The sequence below is a fragment of the Thamnophis elegans genome, chromosome 6 (genome assembly GCF_009769535.1).
Source record: "Thamnophis elegans isolate rThaEle1 chromosome 6, rThaEle1.pri, whole genome shotgun sequence".
In the NCBI taxonomy this organism is placed as follows: domain Eukaryota; kingdom Metazoa; phylum Chordata; class Lepidosauria; order Squamata; family Colubridae; genus Thamnophis; species Thamnophis elegans.
Window position 1 is genome coordinate 74,067,720 of NC_045546.1, and position 19,750 is coordinate 74,087,469.

A 19,750-nucleotide genomic window follows, 5' to 3' on the forward strand; every position below is an offset into this window, starting at 1 on the left:
GCCAAACTTTAGCTGTACATTATTTATTGCAGTATCTGAGAAAGCATATCTTCAAATCGTGAACACACTACTTTCTTCCTGCAGTCAAGAAATTTCCCAGGGCTTTATCTAGGTATTTCTGAGCTGTTATGAGACCATCTGCCAGTTTCCCATAGGTAAGACCTTTCCCAATTTCCTTGCATAAGCATTTGCTGCTTGCTGATCTCAACGCTCATCATTCCACTCTCTGTCAGTGGTCTGCTGCATGAAGTAGCACAAGGAGAATATATATTAAAGAGGTTAGTGCCTGTTGTTAAGGCTAACACAATGGGACTCTCAGTTTGGGGCCCAAGCTGCGAAATATTGGAATCTGCCCTTTACTGCAAAATGCAAATTAAAATGAAGGAAACAATGCCTTGGGTTCCTGTATCTGTTTTATTAAGAAGAGTCCAGCTGTCTTGGACTATGTCTCATAATGAATGAACACTAGGGCATGTGTCCATTTTATGAGCTGCAATGATTAAATAGCAAAGTAGGATGGGGCTATTTCTGTGCATTTTGAAGACGCAGCAAAGTTCTTTGAACGTATCCTACTTGCAAAAGACGTAAGAATCAAAATCCCTCTGAATTTCATTGGAAAGGTAGAGCAGGAAGAGAAATAACGTTTGATTTGTACAATTTCAAATTTAAATATAGATATAAACACTGAAATGTTAGTTATTATAAATACAATATTTTCCACCTGATACTTTGAAGCATACTCTATTCTACTTACAGTGACAGTAACTTTTCCATTAAATTGGCAAAATTGTTGTTTTGGGATGAAAAGTGAGCATTTTAGGTGTCAGTAAATTGTTTTGCATTTCATATGTGACAACAGTAATTCTACAACTAGTCAAACAATAAATATTGGAGGAGGAGTCTCTATTTGAAGGACGGGGTGAATCGCGTAGCACAATATGGATCAATTTTTGCATTTAACCCCATAACTTTAAATGTAGGAGCAGAGAGTTGCAGAGAAGGGGCATAATAGTGGGGAAGCAGTTGACTTTTTTTTTACAATGATTCTCCCCACAAATGCTGCTTGTTGTTGGGCTTCAGATGGAACCACTCTGATGGGGAAAAGAAAAATTTGACACACTTTCTCTGATTCTAACACATCCTTTCATTCCTGGTGAATAGAAGCTTTTTACTACATTTGCCAAGATGACAGGTCCATGCTGTGACCCTAATTCAAGATCGGCAAGGGGCAAACAAATGACTTTTGAGTTTACAGTAGGACTTTCTCAGATTTATTTTTCAATCTGAAATGACTGAAAATACACCTGTGAATACTCCAAATAAGCACTATTGGAGCACTATTCAGAAACACTTCATTAGGATCAGGATGACTAAATTTCTGCAGCCTATCCCAAACTCTGCCTTTTTGACTAATGATCAATATAAAATTAATGTATACCAGACTGTGTTCTTGACTGGGCATTGCACTTAATCCTGTGGCGGCCATATATGTGCTTCCAATTGTCTTGATTTTTTCAACTCCACTAAACTTGGGCTTCGATAACAGCTGTGAAGAAACAGATGTCTGATTACAAAACAATCACATATTAGCTTTGTTAATACACACTTTCTATATTTGTCACTAGATACTTCTTTAAAAAGAGCCCAAGTCCAGAATCACAATTTTTTGGGGGTAGTCTAGATCAGCGGTTCTCAACTTGTGGGTCGCGATCCCTTTGGGGGTCGAACTACCCTTTCACAGGGGTCGCCTAAGACCATCGGAAAACATGTATTTTCGATGGTCTTAGGAACCGAGACACCTGCGTGCCACTGTTTGGAGCCAGGGGAGCAGCGGCAGCGGCGGGCGCTGCCTTGCCAAAGGGAGGGGCTACCTGACAGGAACGGCGGTGCGAGGACAGCCGGCGTCCAGTCAATTATGACATGAGAGGCATTGATGGGCGGATCAGATGGCTGTGCTTGATGTGGGGAGGGGAGGGGGGAGAATGGAGCGTGTGAGCACCAGCTAGGCAGCGCCCTGAGAGGTGGCTGGGCTCGGTCTCCCAGCGGTGAGGGGAGGGGACGCCGGGAAGAAGGTGCTGAGAACCGAGGGGGGAAGGATGGCAACGATGTCCCTTCAGTCCGCAGCTGCCTCCTCCTCGGAGACTCAGAAGTTCGCACGGGTGCTCTGCAGCAGCTGGCTCCAGACGTTCGGGTTTTCCCTTTTCTGTAAAAACTTCCGTCCATTCACAAGGAGACCCGCCTTTGTTTCCTTCCCGTGATATCTATGAATGAATGGGTGGTTGGAAAACTTGGGAGCGAGAGGATTCCAGGAGTTTAGGGGCGGAGGGGAAAAAAGGTAGCCGTCACAAAACATCTTCAGCAGCCGCTTAAAAAAAAAAAAAGCACTACATCTTTTTAGTTTTAAGTTTTAAGCTTCCATGCTTAGAATAGAATGGAATAGGAAAATGGAATGGAATGGGAATGGAAATAGGAATGAAATCAGAATAGGAATGGAATATGAATAGAATAGGAATAGAATGAATTTTGTCACTTTTTGTCAATTTTAATAGATTTGTATGCCGCCCATGAAATAGAAATATTTATTGGTAAAGTGTGATAAGACACACAAGGAATTTGTCTCTAGTGCCCCAACTCACAGTGTACATATAAAGAGCAAGTAATAGGTCATAGGTCATAATAATAGTTACAATCATTAGTTAGAAACAACAATTGATAAATCATAAAGAACCAATAGGACAAGATGAACAATAGGAGGGGATATCCAACCTAGTACTGTATTTCTCTTTGACCCATTTTTTTTTACTGTCTTTCTTCTCCGTTTTTTTTAAATTTTGTTACCAACTGAAATGTTTCATGGACTTTTTGTAACAAGGTTAGAGATTATATTATATTATGTATATATGTATATATGTATGTATGAATGTATGTATGTGTTTCTGTCGTGATGGACTCTTGTGACGAGCCGATTGACAGATGTTGGAAGCAGTTAGCTTCCTCCCATAATTGGGACTTACCAGGGGTTGTGACACACACACACACACACACACACACACACACACACACATATATATATATATATATATATATATATATATATATATATAATTTTCATTAGCAAACCATTTCACAATATATAATTACATATTGTTTTGGTGATTAATCACTATGCTTTAATTATGTTCAATTTGTAATAATGAAAATACATCCTGCATATCAGATATTTACATTATGATTCATAACAGTAGCAAAATTACAGTTATGAAGTAGCAACGAAAATAATTTTAGGGTTTGGGGTCACCGCAACATGAGGAACTGTATGAAAGGGTCGCAGCATTGGGAAGGTTGAGAACCACTGGTCTAGATAGAACAGTAGTAATCTCTTTAAATGTATCTGCCCATTTCATAAATAATATAGAAACTCAGTGTTGAGACACAATGCATATGCAGGTGAGATGCTTTCCCCAACATATCTCCACATTCCAGTATTTTTATCCCAAGTCAGCTGACTGGATCAGCTGACCTTGTTGAAGGAAACAACTTAGTTGTCCCAGTCCATAGCCCTGAGTGCAGACTGGATGGCAACATTAAATCTGCTGATGTTGCTAAACTCTTCATCCTTTGAAACTAAGCTTGTGAGTCTGTCAACCAAAACTTTTTGTAAGAAGGGGGAAAGTTTGGTTTACTGTCCCTGAGATTTCATACTCATTGTAACTCATGCTTAGGTTTCTGTTCTGACCCCCCTCGTCCTACACCAAAGTACGCCAAGACAAAGATACTGCAAGGATTTATTGACACACAAACAGGACCTTGGCAGCAATCCAGCACAGACAAGACATTGCCAGCAATCCAGTACAGACTAACCTTGGCAGCAATCCAGCCTGCCAAGCTAGCCACGAAAAGTTCTCCAACTTTAGTGAATACGTTGACTCCTGCAAAAGGGGGTGTGCACAATCATTCCTTTGATAGTCTTGAGAGGAGCCTAATTACCACTAGCTGAGTGCAATTATCTCCTGTAACTGCGTAACTGTTCCTTATGCCTATTAGCTCTCCGTTGCCGGGCATCCAGGAACAACTCCCTTGGCTCCTCCCCACTGCTCCAATGCATGACTTCAAGATCACACTCCCTTGTCTCCTTCCCACTGGTCCAAGGCTTTGGTGCCTCCTGGTGGCCAACCAGCCTCTCTGCACCCCGCTCGGAGTCAGAACCCTATCCAGGGTCCTCCACATCCTCCAGAGCCGACTCATAGGGCCCCTTCGCTGTTGGAGTCTGGTGGCAGCTCCAACGGCTCCTGCTGGGCCACAACAGGTTTCCATTTACATTTCATCCTTTCTCTGCTGCCATCATGGCAGCATAGATGGAAATTTCTTCTCTGCTCATTTTATTCCATATCAAAAACTGTGTAAAATAAGGTGGGCTGGCGAATTCCTTTACTGAATGACAAGTTGGAACTATTGTGTCCCCAATTTATCTCCCAAATTTTGACTGCTACATTACACTGGCTCTTGGTTTGCTGTGCTTAAATATAAACGGAATATTTAATGTAGCCTTGAAAAATATACATATGGACCTGTTACTTCAAACAGTATTTTCTCTTGTTTCCATATGCTCACAAAAATGTAAACACAACAAGCTGTTTTATGTGTACAATTACATTCCTCCAGGTTCAGTTTCTTTGCCAGGTTTGAAGCTTCACATGTTTAAACATAGCAATAATAGCAATAGCAATAGCAATAATAGCAATAACAGTAGACTTATATACCGCTTCATAGGGCTTTCAGCCCTCTCTAAGCGGTTTACAGAGTCAGCATATTGCCCCCAACAACAATCCGGGTCCTCATTTTACCCACCTCGGAAGGATGGAAGGCTGAGTCAACCCTGAGCCGGTGAGATTTGAACCGCTGAACTGCTGATCTAGCAGTCAGCCTGCAGTGCTGCATTTAACCACTGCGCCACCTTGGCTATTGTACTGAGTTTCCTAAACATATTACTTTAAATAGTTTTATACACTGGCCATAAAAGTGCTAAACTATCAACATAATAATGGGGAAATAATGGCCAAATCCAAACAATCACAGAAGAAAAAATATGTAAAACTGGATAAAGAACAAAATTTGAGATTCAGGAACACTTTCACAGCAAATCACATAATTATAATGTCTATGTGTTAATCAAAATAGTTTGGCAATTACTCTGGCAGCTGCTATAAGTGAGAGATAGCCCAATGACTTTTTTTGCCCCAGCTTCAAAGTTCTGCTTGCTGTTGACATGACTAATGTTCACTGTCTTCAATAACAGCTGAATTAATAACTGTTCTGCTTATTCTCATAGATTGTACCTTCCCAGATTAGTCCATTCAATCACTTTCTATACTTAAAACATTCTTAATTAAGAAAATCAACAACCCAAAGCTTGTTTTTGAAGGAGAATATGCCACAATGTCCATAACATAGTAGATAATGTTTTGCCCAAAGGAGAGAATTGGAGGACATCACTTATACAGACCAAAGAAACTTCCTTTCACTAAGAAATTGGAATCAGATAGAGGTGATTCCCCTGTATCTCATAGGACTCTTCTAGAACAGGCTTGGCCATATGCCCAAGCGACTTCGAAACTGGTTTGTTCTCTTTTTTCTGTACACTTCTGTTCAAAATATAGGGAAAATAGGGAAAAGAATCTATCTGTCACATAATTAAATAACAGCTCCTTTTGACCACAGTTAACTTTATCCCTCTTTAATTCTTGTCCCCCAGGAACTTAAGGTGGTATTCACAGAACTCTCTCCATCAATCTTCTCTACAGCAAGAATCCCATGAACTTAGTTGACAGTGTGATTTGAAGTTTAAAGTTAGGCATTGTTACGGATTATGGCTAACACTGTTTAGATTGGACAACCATTTGTCTGGTTTTCTGTTTGAGCAGGAACTGGACTAGAAGACCTCCAAGGTCCCTTCCAACTCTGTTATTCTGTAGATTCTAAGCAACAATCTTCTCTGCCAAAAGGTTGAAATAAATATAATGTTTCAAAATATATTTCTTGGACAGAATTAATTGACTTAATGGGTTTAAGAGCATTCCTGTCTTGGAAAGTGGCTAAGAAGTCTTTGTTTCAGCATAAGTTCTGGCTCATATTTTAATTGAAGGAATAATACACTTACATCATCAAAGTCAGCAATGATCTCATTTAGAAGCCTGAGACATTCTAAACCTTCTTTGTTAACATCAGATTCTGTATAAAATTCTTTGAAGTCTGGAATGGAGGCAAACATGACACAGACACAGTCATACGACTGATGGTATAAATCCTGTTGTTGAGAGACGAATAAGAGAAATGTTATCCATGTTTCTCAGCAGAAGTCATACATAAAATAATAGTAAAAAAGAAAGAAAAAAGTACTAATGGTTTTTACAAAATTATACAAAGATAAATTCATATCCACTTTGCATTGCTTCTTGCTTTAGTTTCATCCAAAACCATTGATTAAATTAAAAGCATTAATTAATTTGATTAAACTATTGCATTAAAATTCATTTGTATGACAAGTATCCTTAACTACAGCAAACTATGTTGGTCATCACCAAAAGTATTTGATACACATTTAAGCATTTCTGCGATACACTTCTCAAATAGCCAATTTGATGTAGCGGTGGAAATGCAGGCCTAGAAACCAAGAGGCTCCGAGTTCTAGTTTTGCCTTAGACATGAAAGCCATCTGGGTGACTTTAGGTCAATCACTTCTCAGCTCTCTCACCACATTGTTGTTGTGGGGAAAATAGGAATAAGGAATAGTAGGTATATTTGCCATCATGAGTTGATGATGATCATCATGAGTTGACGAGTTGATGAGCTCTTTTAAAAGGTCTTAATAATAAACAGGCATAATTCATGTAAGTCTGTGATATGCAAGATGTAGCAATTGTTGCAGATCCTGCTATCTTAATTGGAGATTGAGAAAGTTATATTATTTGGAAGAGTGAAATAGGACGCTGCTTTCTTTCATCTTTTTTAATTAGATTGGAAATGTATGAAAAGATTCTTGCCAAAGGAAGTCAAAATTATTTACCATCAAAGCATTGTTCAGCATTTCCAGCAGAGAACGCTGAAAAGAAACCCCAGTGCAAAACCATTTAGATATACAGTTCCCACACAGCTGTGCTTCCATATGCAGTTTAATGGGGAGGGAGCCAATGCATCCTAGGATTTTCTGTGTGCATATATATAATTGCCTTTTCTAGTGATATGGTCTAGTGCAAGTAAATTGCTGGTTGTCTGTTACTGTTGTGCAGGCTGCAACAGATCAACAAGACAGATATTGTGTCATGAGACTGAGCCTTAATTCAGAATCCCTTCCAACTAGATAAACATATGGGGAGATTACATTAGCATGCTTGATAGAGATCTTTCTAAGCAGCAAGTGAACACTTGGAGTGAAGACATTTCAGTTGTAAATCATAGAAATATGCAGTGTATTTTGAAAGAACATTTCTCAAAATACATTGTCAAGAGCATCTCACCCTAAAGAGTTAATGCATCCCCGTTCTTTGGAAAGCTCCAAGGAATTGCTTTGAAGACTTTTCCTAGTTTTCTGCGCTCATGTGCACGTGCAAGAGAAAATTTGTTCCAGAGCTGCTAGAAAAATTAAGCAATCATGCACCCAAAAGAACACAGAGAAAACTGCCTCTGAAACAACTGAATCTGGCCTTCCAGAGCCTGCAGCTACTTTAACACTTCAAGGAAGGAAACTTTGCCCTTGTTTACACACTGGGACAATTGTCCCTTTCGAAGGCTTTGAAAACCCTAGTAAACATATACTGGATCACTGATAAAACTCTAAATGTCATGGCCGGGGAAGAGAAAACTGACTGCTTGTAATTCCGAGGTTTCAGATGGAAATGAGTACAGGTAGCTGGGAGAGAATTACTTCCTACGCAAAGCAGGTCATCCTCTTAGGCTATAGAAATCCCCAGTGTAACAACAATATTGGTAATATTTTAAATTTCAGAAGGGAAAACGAAGAGTTTATCATTTTAGAAAATGCTAAAGCAGAAAAGAAATTATACTGAAATGTTACATCTTGGAAGGATTTTGCTTTGGGAAAACTGTCAGCAGGTGGATGCTTGCTAATGGATTAAAATAGTATTTTTTAAAAAATGTCTTCAAGTCAGATTTTTTATTTTTTAAATTCTGATGACTTGCTTGGAAAGGTTCCTGCAGTTTTCCTGGCAAGATTTTAGAAATGGGTTTGCATTACTTCCTTCGTGTGGCTGAGGGAGAGTGACTGTCTCAATGCCCTCCTTAGCTTTGTACCTAAGATAGGACTAGAACTCATAATCTCCTAGTTTCTAGACGGGTGCTTTATTCACCATGCCAAACTGGCTCTCGTTTTATGCCTTTGAGTTGGTTTTCTGACTCTGGGAGACCACCTGGACAAGTCCTTGCAATATTCTTGGTAACGTTTTTCAGAACTGGTTTGCAATTCCTCCTTCCTAGGACTGAGAAGGAGTTACTGGCCCAAGTAATTTAAAATATTTTTTACAATTAAAATGGCTACAATTTTGTGCGATTTCAGGATTTTTGTAAGAGACTGTATGGAACTGCCAAGACATAAATTATTTACTTCTTTCCCTGGTACTTCAAGCCAATAGATAATTGGGCAAGTGTTAAGCTTTATTTTTATTGCCTTTGAAGGTATATTCTATACCCTGTTACAGATCCATGTCTTTTCAGTGCATGTGAGGGATTAATAGAAATATAACTTTGTGTTGCAATACAAAGGTTTGTTTTTTAAGGATTGCTTGCAATAACGAACCCAAGAACTGGTGACTCCAAATGTACACTCTTTGTTTTGTGCAACTTCTAATACAGACAAACAGACACACCTTATTTGTAAATTAACAGCTATAAAAGAGGGTTTGTAAATCTCAGTGGTTTGTTAAATCCACAGCAGTGTTTTTCAATCTCAGCAATTTTGTGATATGTGGCTGGGGGGATTATGAGAGTTGAAGTAAGGGTTGAAATGCTCTGAAGTCTGCTACTGGTTTGCTTTGCCCGCGCATGCACGCTTTGCGTGCAGGAGCAACGCAGGCGCTAAGAAGCCTTTTCTGAGTCTGCAAAGATAAGTAGAATAGCGTGGGGGAGGGGGAACAGCTGTGCCGTGTGACTTAGATTCACCAGAAAGCAGGATTTTCTGCTTTCTAGCGAATATAAGTCACGCGGCACAGCTGATTGTCATACAGCTGATCGTTGGAACTTTATAAAAACTTTTTTTCAGCATTTTTAAAATACCGATTCACTCGAACCAGTAGTAAAAAAATGCTTTAGAACGTTTTTTAAAAGTTCCAACGATCAGCTGTGTGACAATCAGCTGTGCTACGTGATCATCGGAACTTTTTTAAAGCATTTTTTCACATTTTTAAAGTAAGAAATGCTTTAAAAAGTAAAAAAAAAAAAGTTCAGACAATCAGCTGTGCCGCATGATCGAGGGAACTCTTTTTAAAGGATTTCATTTGAACCGGTAGTAAAAAATGCTTTAAAAAGTAAAAAAAAAAACGTTCTGACGATCAGCGGTGTGACAATCAGCTATGCCGTGCAATTTCTAGCAAATATAAATCACGCAGCACAGCTGATTTGTCACACAGCTGACTACCACTTCGCCTGAATCGGTAACATTTTTTTTTACTACCGGTTCGGGCAAACAGGCCCAAACCGGTAGCATTTCACCCCTGGTTGAAGTCCACATATGTTAATGCTGCTGAAGTTGAAAAACACTGCTTTAGAGTACCACAATCAATGTTTGAATACCAGGAAAAAAAACGCCACAATTTTTCCTTTTCAACGCTGTCTTCTCACAAATAGCAAGCAGACATGGAGTTAAGCTGTTATGCCAGTTCTTACTTTCTGGGGCAGGTGAATCTACAGCCTGTGGTTTGTCTTCTGCTCTCTGGAAATTGACCTTGTCAGTTAACCTAAGATGAGATGTAGTGAGGTGGACTGACCTCATTCTTCAAGTTCCTTGCCAAGAAATGTTCAGCCACGTGAGCAGGCAATACATTTTCCAGAAGAAGCCGATTCAAATTCTCCATCGTTTCAATCTCTTCACGTTCTTTTTTGAATTTGTTCTTCCACAGAAAATCTAACCTACAGTAATATTCATTCTGTTACAAAGAGGACACAGAAGTAAAGAAACAATAGGCATCTTGTCCTATCAGATGGTTTTAAATATATATATATTTAAATTATATATATATATATATAATATAAATTCCATATATATTATATATATAAATTATATATAAATATAAATTATATATATATATATATATATATATATATATATATATATATATATATATATATATGTTGTAAAACACAAATGTACAACACAAATGTAACAAAGGCAACAGTAAAAATATTGGGTTTCTGTCGTGATGGTCTCTTGTGACGAGCCGATGGACAGAGAATGGAGGCAGTGAACTTCCTCCCACATTTGGGCATACCAGGGGTTGTGACACTAAATTATATATGTGTGTGTGTGTGTGTGTGTGTGTGCGCGCGCACACACACACACACATAATTTAGTGTCACAACCCCTGGTATGCCCAAATGTGGGAGGAAGCTAACTGCTTCCATTATCTGTCTATTGGCTCGTCACAAGAGACCATCACGACAGAAACCCAATATTTTTTTTTTACTGTTGCCTTTGTTACATTTGTCTTTTATTTGTGCTCATAAATAAATAAAGGGAGACTAGTATAGATCTATTTCAAGCTATTTAGCTCTCATCAGCTAGCCATACACTTATTGGGATTCGAACCTGTGCTGTATTACATCTTAGGCAGATGTGTTAACCACTAAGCCACAAGGTCCTCCTCCTTATCAGCTGAGCCAGGAAAGTAGGTATGTAATTTAGTGTCACAACCCCTGGTATGCCCAAATGTGGGAGGAAGCTAACTGCTTCCATTATCTGTCTATCGGCTCGTCACAAGACACCATCACGACAGAAACCCAATATTTTTTTTTTACTGTTGCCTTTGTTACATTTGTGTTGTATTTGTGCTGATAAATAAATAAAGGGAGACTAGTAGCTAGCTTGAAATAGATCTATACTAGTAGATCTATAGATCTATACATCTATACTAGTAGATAGATCTATACTATTAGATCTATAATAATAGATCTATACTAGTAGATCTATACTATACTACTAGATCTATATATATGTTGTATTTGTGCTGATAAATAAATAAAGGGAGACTAGTATAGATCTATTTCAAGCTATTTAGCTCTCATCAGCTAGCCATACCCTTACTGGGATTCGAACCTGGGGTGTATATTTGGGCATACCAGGGGTTGTGACACACATACATACATACATACATACATTATACACACACACACACACACGCACACACACACACATTCACCCCAAGAGATGTTCTTATCCTGATCCACTTAGGGACTGTATCCATTTATACAATATTATACCACTTCTACAATATGTGGCATGTGCATGCTGTGCTATCATATCTCAAGCTACAACTCATATACCGAATAAGAGCTGAATGCATAACTTAACAACATGTCAAATAATGTTAAGTCCCGAGAAGGAGGCCAATAAAACAATTAAGGGAAAAGAGGAATTCACCACTGAGGATACTGAAGGAGGACACGATTGTTGGGTTTGCTTACTAGAAAAATCATGTAACAAAACAATTCCCTGAGAAAATAGCTAGGTTCTCATAGTATGCATAATCCTGAAATACTGAATCCTACCGTGTTTCCCCGAAAATACGACCTGTCCTGAAACTAAGGCCTTGCCACATTATTTGCATGGGGAAAAATATAAGCCCTCCCTGAAAATAAGCCACCTGGACAACCCCCCCCCCAGCCAGGCAGAGCACTGCTCACTGACCTAGCAGTATCCCAAAGGCACCAACCGCGAGGGCCAGGGGGGGGAAAGGCGCTCATGTTGCTTGGTGCCTTTGGGATACCGCTAGGTTGGGGAGTGCCGTTCTGCCTGGCCGGAGGGGGGAGGTGCTGGGCAGCTACCTCCCTTGTGAGCGGGCTCCCAAAGAGCCGGGCACAGTCTCAGGGGTGAAGCAGCCACGAGGTGGCCACACTCACGAGAATCGCCTGGCAAACCCCCTCTCCAGCTAGCAGAGCGCCATTCACTGACCTAGGGGGTATCCCTAAGGTGCCAAGCCCTGTGGCACTCTGCCCGCCCCCCAGCTCCCGTGGCTTGGCACATTCAGGGTACCCCCTAGGTCAGTGCATGGAGCTCTGCCCAGCTGGAGAGGGTGGTTGCCATAGGGCCCACAACCATAGAGCGCACTCCTAGAGCAGCCGCTGCTGGAAGAATCGGAAGCTGAGTTCCGGAGTTTGGAAGCCGGAGAAGAAGCTATGCTCAGAGCGTGGCGGTGACAGTGGCGGCAGTGCCCTGGTCCTGCAGGGAGAGCTGTGTCAGGGCATGGTGAGGCTGGGAGGCATGCGAGCTAGGGGTGGAACAGGCACTCGCGCAACTACCCTCTCCAGCTACGTAGAGCTCCATGCACTGACCCTAGGGGGTATCTCGAATGTGCAAAGCCGGGGGAGATGGGGGGCAGGCAGAGTGCCACGTGGCTTGGCGCCTTAGGGATACCCCCTAGGTAAATGAATGGTGCTCTGTCCGGCTGGAGAGGGGGTTTGCTGGGTGGCTGCTCATGAACGTGGTCAACTCATGGCTGCTTCATCCCTGAGGCTGTGCCCAGCTCTTTGGGAGCCTGCTCGCAAGGGAGCAGCCGCCCGGCAACCCCAAAACAAGAATCCCTCCCCTGATAATAAAGCCCAAGCCATATTTTGTGGGTCAAAAGAAAATAAGAATAAAAAATAAGAGATTGGGAATCTGGGTGTCGGCAAAATGTTCCACAATTAAAGACGATAATTATAATAAATTACTGACACAAATAAAGAAAGATTTAGAAAATTGGAAAAATATTCAGCTATCACTCATGGGATGTATAGCGACAATTAAAATGAATATTTTACCAAGAATCCTATTCCTGTTCCAAGCCACACCTATTAATCCAGGTAAAACATTCAAGAATTAAACAAAATAACTGCTAGGTTCATTTGGTAGGGATGAAAAGCGAGGATTAAACTAAAGTCAATGCAAAACAACAGGGAGAGGGGAGGTTTAGCATTACCAAATTGGGAATTATACCCATCAGCAGTAACCATAACATGGGTGAAGGATTGGATAGAGCTAAAGAATAAAAGAATTTTGATCTTAGAAGGCCATGATTTGCAAGCAGGTTGGCATACATTCCTATGGGATGATAAAAATAAAACGCACAAATACTTTCAAAATCATTTAATTAGAAGAATGTTATTGCATAATTGGCTCAAAATCAAAAAAATCCACTATGTGAAAATCTCAAATTGGCTATCACCGACAGAAAGGACGACCCATCCAAATTTTATAGATATGAACAAAATGCTAAGATACAGAGACTTAATTGATAGCCAGAGATTTTAAAAACAATTGAAGAATTGGCAGAACAGAACATGAAAGTTGACTGGCTAACTTACCTTCAAATCAAAACTAAATACAATAATGATACTAAATTATATGACATCGAAACAGAACCGCACGAATTAGATAAAATTATTCAAAGCTCAGCTAGAAAGATGATAGGGAGAATATATAAATTTCTCCTGAAGTATAAAATGGAAGAGGAAATTGTGAAAGAACAAATGATAAAATGGGTACAGAACTTTGGCTATAATATTGAATTAGACAAATGGGAAGTTGCATACAAGGAAAACCAGTACAAAATGTTTTACAGATGGCACCTGGACCAACAAGGTTATCTAAAATCTTAACAAGTACCTCCCCAAAATGTTGGAAATGTGAATCAATACACGGAACATATTACCATTTATGGTGGACCTGTGAGGAGGCTAATTTTTTTTGGAAAAGGATCAAAAATTGGCTGGAGGCAATAACAGGGGTTAAAATAGAAACCTGATTTTTTTTTTATTAGGAATAAGGTCTGCGAAATACAAAAAAGAAATCCAGTATTTAATACTACATATAATTAAGGCGGCAAGGATTGCCTTTGCCCAGAAATGGAAAAACAAATTATCTCCAAGCGAAGATGAAATAATAAGAAAGGTTATGGATTGTGCCGAAATGGACAAACTAACTAAAGAAATCCAGGGAAAAGAAGAATCAGAATTCTACCAGATATGGGATAAATGGTATAGGTGGATGGAGGAAAGAAACAAGAATCAATGAAGGAATACAACAAAACTCAAAAATAATAGTTATGAGTAAAATAAGAGGGTTAAGAATGGTGAAATCCAAATGAAATATAATAGAAGGGGAAATAATATAAGGTGATCGGTATCGATTGATAATTGCTATTAGAAAGAACAGGAAGCTCCTATTCGTATTGTATTGTGTAAATGTAGTGTATGTCTAGGTTTTGTGTGTGTATTTTACATGTTTGTAAATAAATAAATAAATAAATAAATAAATAAATAAATAAATAAATTAAAATAAAATAAAATAAAATAAAATAAAATAAAATAAGACCCTTTCTTATTTTCGGGGAAACACGGTATTTTAACTTAGTCTGAAGTCAACCCAGATAATAATGAGAGATGGTCGAGTATATGAATAAAACACTCCATGCAACTTAAAGCTTAAAGTATCCTTGTAATAACTTGATTTCTATTTGAGAACAAATAAGAAAGATTTTAAAATAACTAAAATAATATTAAAAATAATAACTAGAAAGATGAGCACAGTGAAAAGGTGAAACAGAATGATTGAAAAAAGGAGGGGGGAAGAAAAATAAAATCAATAACATAGGAAATAGCTACTGCTTCCATTTTTGAAGAAATGGAAAATACAGCTACCGGAAACTAACAGAAACATCTGCATATTTGAATCGGTAGTGGAAATATCTCACCTCCCTGAAATACTGTTTTACTCCTCTCTATTCTGCAGAAATAGCATGAAAAAAGTTCAAAGAAAATAAGCTTCTGGGGAGATGGAAGCAAGAGGGAATGGAGAAAGCAATTAAGAAAAAACAAACAGAAAGAAACGGTGAATAATTTTCTTTCATGACTCTCATCGATCATAATGAAAAGAAGAAAAATGTCTCCAAAAATGCAAAGAACAAGGGAAAACATATGGAATGAAAAGGGAGAGCGGTTGCTTTATAAGATCGAACCTTTAAAAAAAAAAGGATGAAAATGATAGTAAATCAGAAATTCAGTCATACTTGAATTCATTTAGTGTGACTTTTTGTTTTTGTTGACATGGAGAATGAAATATGCGTCTTGATATTAATCTATTTGCCAAAGAAAAGTAATGACACTGAATAAAGAAATTACTATTATATAGTCAACAATGAAAAAGCCTTGCTTCAAAGGAAATGCTTCAAATATAATTTACTTATTTATAAATCTAGTTTCTAAAGCTGCCCATTTTGCAATGACTCTGGAAGCATGCATATTAAAAGCATATCCAATACATTAAAAGCAAAAAAAATAATGTCATAACTTAAGGACTAATCCACTCAGCATGTTAATAAATGTTCGCAAAAGACAGATACTTCTTTAATGCAGCATCTGAGGAAAGAACTAAATCTTTGAGGCCTTTTTTGAAGAACAATTCAAACTTCTAGGGAGATGCTATGTTACAGGACAGTTCTATTATAGAGAAGAGGTGTAATTAAGGCCCCATCAAATGACACCATTTTAAATATAAGTCCCATAAGGTCTTATCAGTTAGAAATGATGGGAGAATAGTTCCCTTCAGATAACCAGACCCTATGCCATGAAGCGCTTTATAGATGACAACCAACACCGTAAATTGCCTCCTTAGGGATAACTGGTACTGTGCAAGTAGCAGAGATGTCACATGGGTGTACCAACATATGTCCCTAAGAGTCTGCACTTGTGACCGGCTGCAGCTTCCAAATAGTCTTAAGGGCAAGAGTGTTCTGCTTTAAGTACACATGTAGGATGACTGTTGTGGCCCAGCAGGAGCCGTTGGAGCTGCCACCAGACTCCGACAGCAAGGGGCCCTATGAGTCGGCTTTGGAGAATGTGGGGGACCCTGGAGAGGGTTCCGACTCCGAGCAGGGTGCAGAGAAGTTGGTTGGCCACCAGGAGGCACCTGAGCCTTGGACCAGTGGGGAGGAGACAAGGGAGTTGTTTCTGGATGCCCGGCACCAAGAGCTAATAGGCGTAAAGAACAATTGCGCAGTTACAGGAGGTAATTGCACTCAGCTGGTGGTAATTAGGCTCCTCTCAAGACTATAAAAGGAATGCATGTGCACACGCCTCTTTTGCAGGAGTCAACGTATTAACTAATGTCGGAGAACTGTGGTGTTAGCTTGGCAGGCTGGATTGCTGCCAAGGCTTGTCTGTGCTGGATTGCTGCCAAGGACTTTTCTGTCTGTTAATAAATTCCGTAAAGTATCTTTGTCTCTGCGTGCTTTGGTGTGGGACGACGGGGGTCAGAACAGGTGACTAAGGCTTGAGTGAGACAAGATTCATAGAGAAAGGTGCAATTGGTGTGCTTCATGAATCTGGATGAAGGTTTCCTATCATGCTATCACCTGCTGCTTTAACAGAACTGCAGTTATGTGACTGTGGGAAGCTGCAAATAGAACTTAGAATAACTTTATTGTCACTTTAAAATAAAATTTTGTTGCATACAACTCTCAAAGGGTCACCAATATGCACTACACAAATATGACAAAATAATAAATAAATAAATTAAAAATTATGTATATACCCACATATATTCTATGACACAAATAGCCACAAGAGAGAGAACCTGATAGGTGTTCAAATGACTGTAGTGGGTGGGTGACTGTCAGAACCAGTTTGTAAGTACTCCCAATGGGAATCCATTGTAATTTGGATTCAAACCAAATTGTAAATTGTATTACAAACCAATTGTAAATCGAGGCCTATCTATGCCAACTCTCCGCAGCCCATCACAACCAGGACATTATTGTTTGTTCCCTTTCCACCATCAGTTCTCCTGCACCCTTCCATCTGTCCCCAAGGATCAATTGCATTCTCCCCACCTCAAAACAAATGCGGAGCATGAGTTCAATTTTTAAACCTGAAGTTAACAACATGCACAATGTATTATAAAATGTCTCAGTTTCGTTTTCCTGAGTACAGACCAAAGGGAAAAAAGTGCACATCGGCATTCATCTGATACCGATAGTCCTTGATTTAGGACCACAACTGGGCCCAGAATTTTGGTTCCTAAGTGATGTAGGCAGAAAGTGCGATGTCATGTGACTATATTGCTTAGCGACCTGTTCTGACTCCCCTTGTCCTATACCAAAGCACGCCGAGACAAAGATACTTCAAGGATTTATTGACACAGACAGGACCTTGGCAGCAAGCCAGCACAGACAAGACGTTGCCAGCAATCCAGTACAGACTAACCTTGGCAGCAATCCAGCCTGCCAAGCTAGCCCCAAGAGTTCTCCAGCTCAAGTGAATTACGTTGACTTCTGCAGAAGGGCGTGTGCACAATCATTCCTTTTATAGTCTTGAGAGGAGCCTAATTACCACCAACTGAGTGCAATTATCTCCTGTAACTGCACCTATTAGCTCTTCGGTGCTGGGCATCCAGGAACAACTCCCTTGGCTCCTCCCCACTGCTCCAATGCATGACTTCAGGATCACACTCCCTTGTCTCCTCCCCACTGGTCCAACGCTCAGGTGCCTCCTGGTGACCAACCAGCCTCTCTGCACCCTGCTCAGAGTCGGAACCCTGTCCAGTGTCCTCCACATCCTCCAAAGCCAACTCATAGGGCCCCTCGCTGTCGGAGCCTGGTGGCAGCTCCAACGGTTCCTGATGGGCCACAACAGTGACAACAATCCCAGAACCACATTGTCATCATTAAGGGAATTTTACCAGTCATTAGCTAAAGACCCACCTCAATTCGAGCCATTCTAGGCTTGTTCTTTTCAATCCTGAGTCAGTTAAGGTGAGAGACTGTCTCCAACTCTCTCTAACCTGCTTTTCTGGCTGCCCTGCAACCTGCCCTGAGGGCCAGCAAGCACATCCAAAACTATGTGGCTCTGGGATGTTTGTCATGTCCCAGGAAGCCAAAGCAATCCCAGCTCCAGTCCCTTTCGCCCTTGCCATCCTGTGCTCCACTATCTCAGTTCACCTTTGCCATCTTCTTGCTCCTGCTGCAGATGAGATCCGTCTCCAGTCCCGCTGCTTGGCTGAGCTAGGCCTGGCTTAATATGGCATAAAAAAAAGAGGGAGGGGGAGCCAGAAACATCCCTTGAAGCACAGTGCACCCAATCATCCCTTTGCAAAGTGCTCTTGGGTGTGGCTGGGGCTGGCTTTGGACTCTGAAAAAGGAAAAAAAACCTGCTTTTGGCTCCCCTCAGCCTTTCCTGCAGGTGCAAAGCCAGTCTCAGCCCAGGAAAACAGTGAGGCTGGGCATGCCCTGTCAGTAGCAGGAGCAAGTAGATGGTAAAGGCCAGCTAGGATGGCAGAGTGCAGGAGGGTAGGGGATCAAAAGAGCATAGATGATGGGAGAGATAAATGGTTGGGGGAGTTGCAGCATCCCTCAGATATATGGTGTTGAAGTCTGTATCGATGGATAGAAGATAGACTAGCTGAGGTAACAGGAACTGAGGTGGCGCAGTGGTTAGGGTGCAGTACTGCAGGCCACTTCAGCTGACTGTTCAGCGGTTCTAATCTCACCGGCTCAAGGTTGACTCAGCCTTCCATCCTTCCGAGGTGGGTGAAATGAGGACCCAGACTGTGGGGGCAATATGCTGACTCTGTAAACCGCTTAGAGAGGGCTGAAAGCCCTATGAAGCGGTATATAAGTCTAACTGATATTGCTATTGCTAACAGCGTTTATGGCAATGGAACAGCAAGCAAGTAACTATAAACAACCTCAGCACCTTGCTCCGCTTGACAGCTATTTATACGGGAGTTGTCAAGCAGAGCAACCAATAGAAACAAAGTAAAAGCCCGCTTCCAGTCAGGCGCATCTTAGCCAAGAGGCGCGAGCCTTCTGTTGCCGAGTTGTTAGTCATAAGTCGAGGACTTGCGGCCAGTCGTAAGTCAAGGACTTACGACTGGTCACAAGTTGAGGATGTTACACTTCTTTCCCCTTAGCTGGCCCATGCACAGTGCTTGTGCATGCGTAATCCACTAAATAGGTGGGGTGCCGTCGAACCTGCCCCGAACGCCTTATTTGCAGCTCATCGGTGGACAAGGTAGGACATTCCCATTGCAGTTCCCTAGCGATGTCACTAGGTTCCAGTCCAGGAGGTGGGCCCGGCAGAAAACGCAAGTCCTGGAGCAGCGAGGCGGATTGAGGCAGAGTCTAGGCTGGCTACCAGAAGGCGGTGGCTGGTCGCGGGTCTTCATAGGAGAGGCCTGACTGGGGGAAGGCCTCAGTTGGAAGGTGGCGCCTAATTGATCGATATGGCGCCACCATTCTCGCCCATCATGTAAGACGACCATGTAGGAACAGGGGGCTGTTAGATGTGTAATGGTAGCTGGCACCTACCTAGGATCCCCCACAAAATTCCTAGTGAAGACAGGATCCCCCTCCCAGAATTGGCATGGGGGAGCCCTAGGTTGTCGGGCCTCAGGTTGTTATAGTGGGGGTGCAACTGGTCCAGGGTGGTCCTAAGGCGCCGGCCCATTAGCAGCTCCGAGGGTCTTTTGTTAGTGGTAGGGCATGATGTAGAG

At 40.9% G+C, this 19,750-nt stretch overlaps 1 protein-coding gene across 1 annotated transcript in view; it reads right to left on the reverse strand.

The window, feature by feature from the left end:
* ADCY2 (adenylate cyclase 2) overlaps positions 1-19,750 on the reverse strand; it is a 204,755-nt gene that overhangs the window by 7,059 nt on the left and 177,946 nt on the right. The window contains exons 20-22 of the mRNA XM_032220470.1: positions 9,996-10,154; positions 6,158-6,304; positions 1,439-1,546 (exon numbers count right to left, since the gene is read on the reverse strand). Coding sequence (XP_032076361.1) covers positions 1,439-1,546; positions 6,158-6,304; positions 9,996-10,154 — 414 coding nt within the window. The remainder of the gene's footprint in view (positions 1-1,438; positions 1,547-6,157; positions 6,305-9,995; positions 10,155-19,750) is intronic.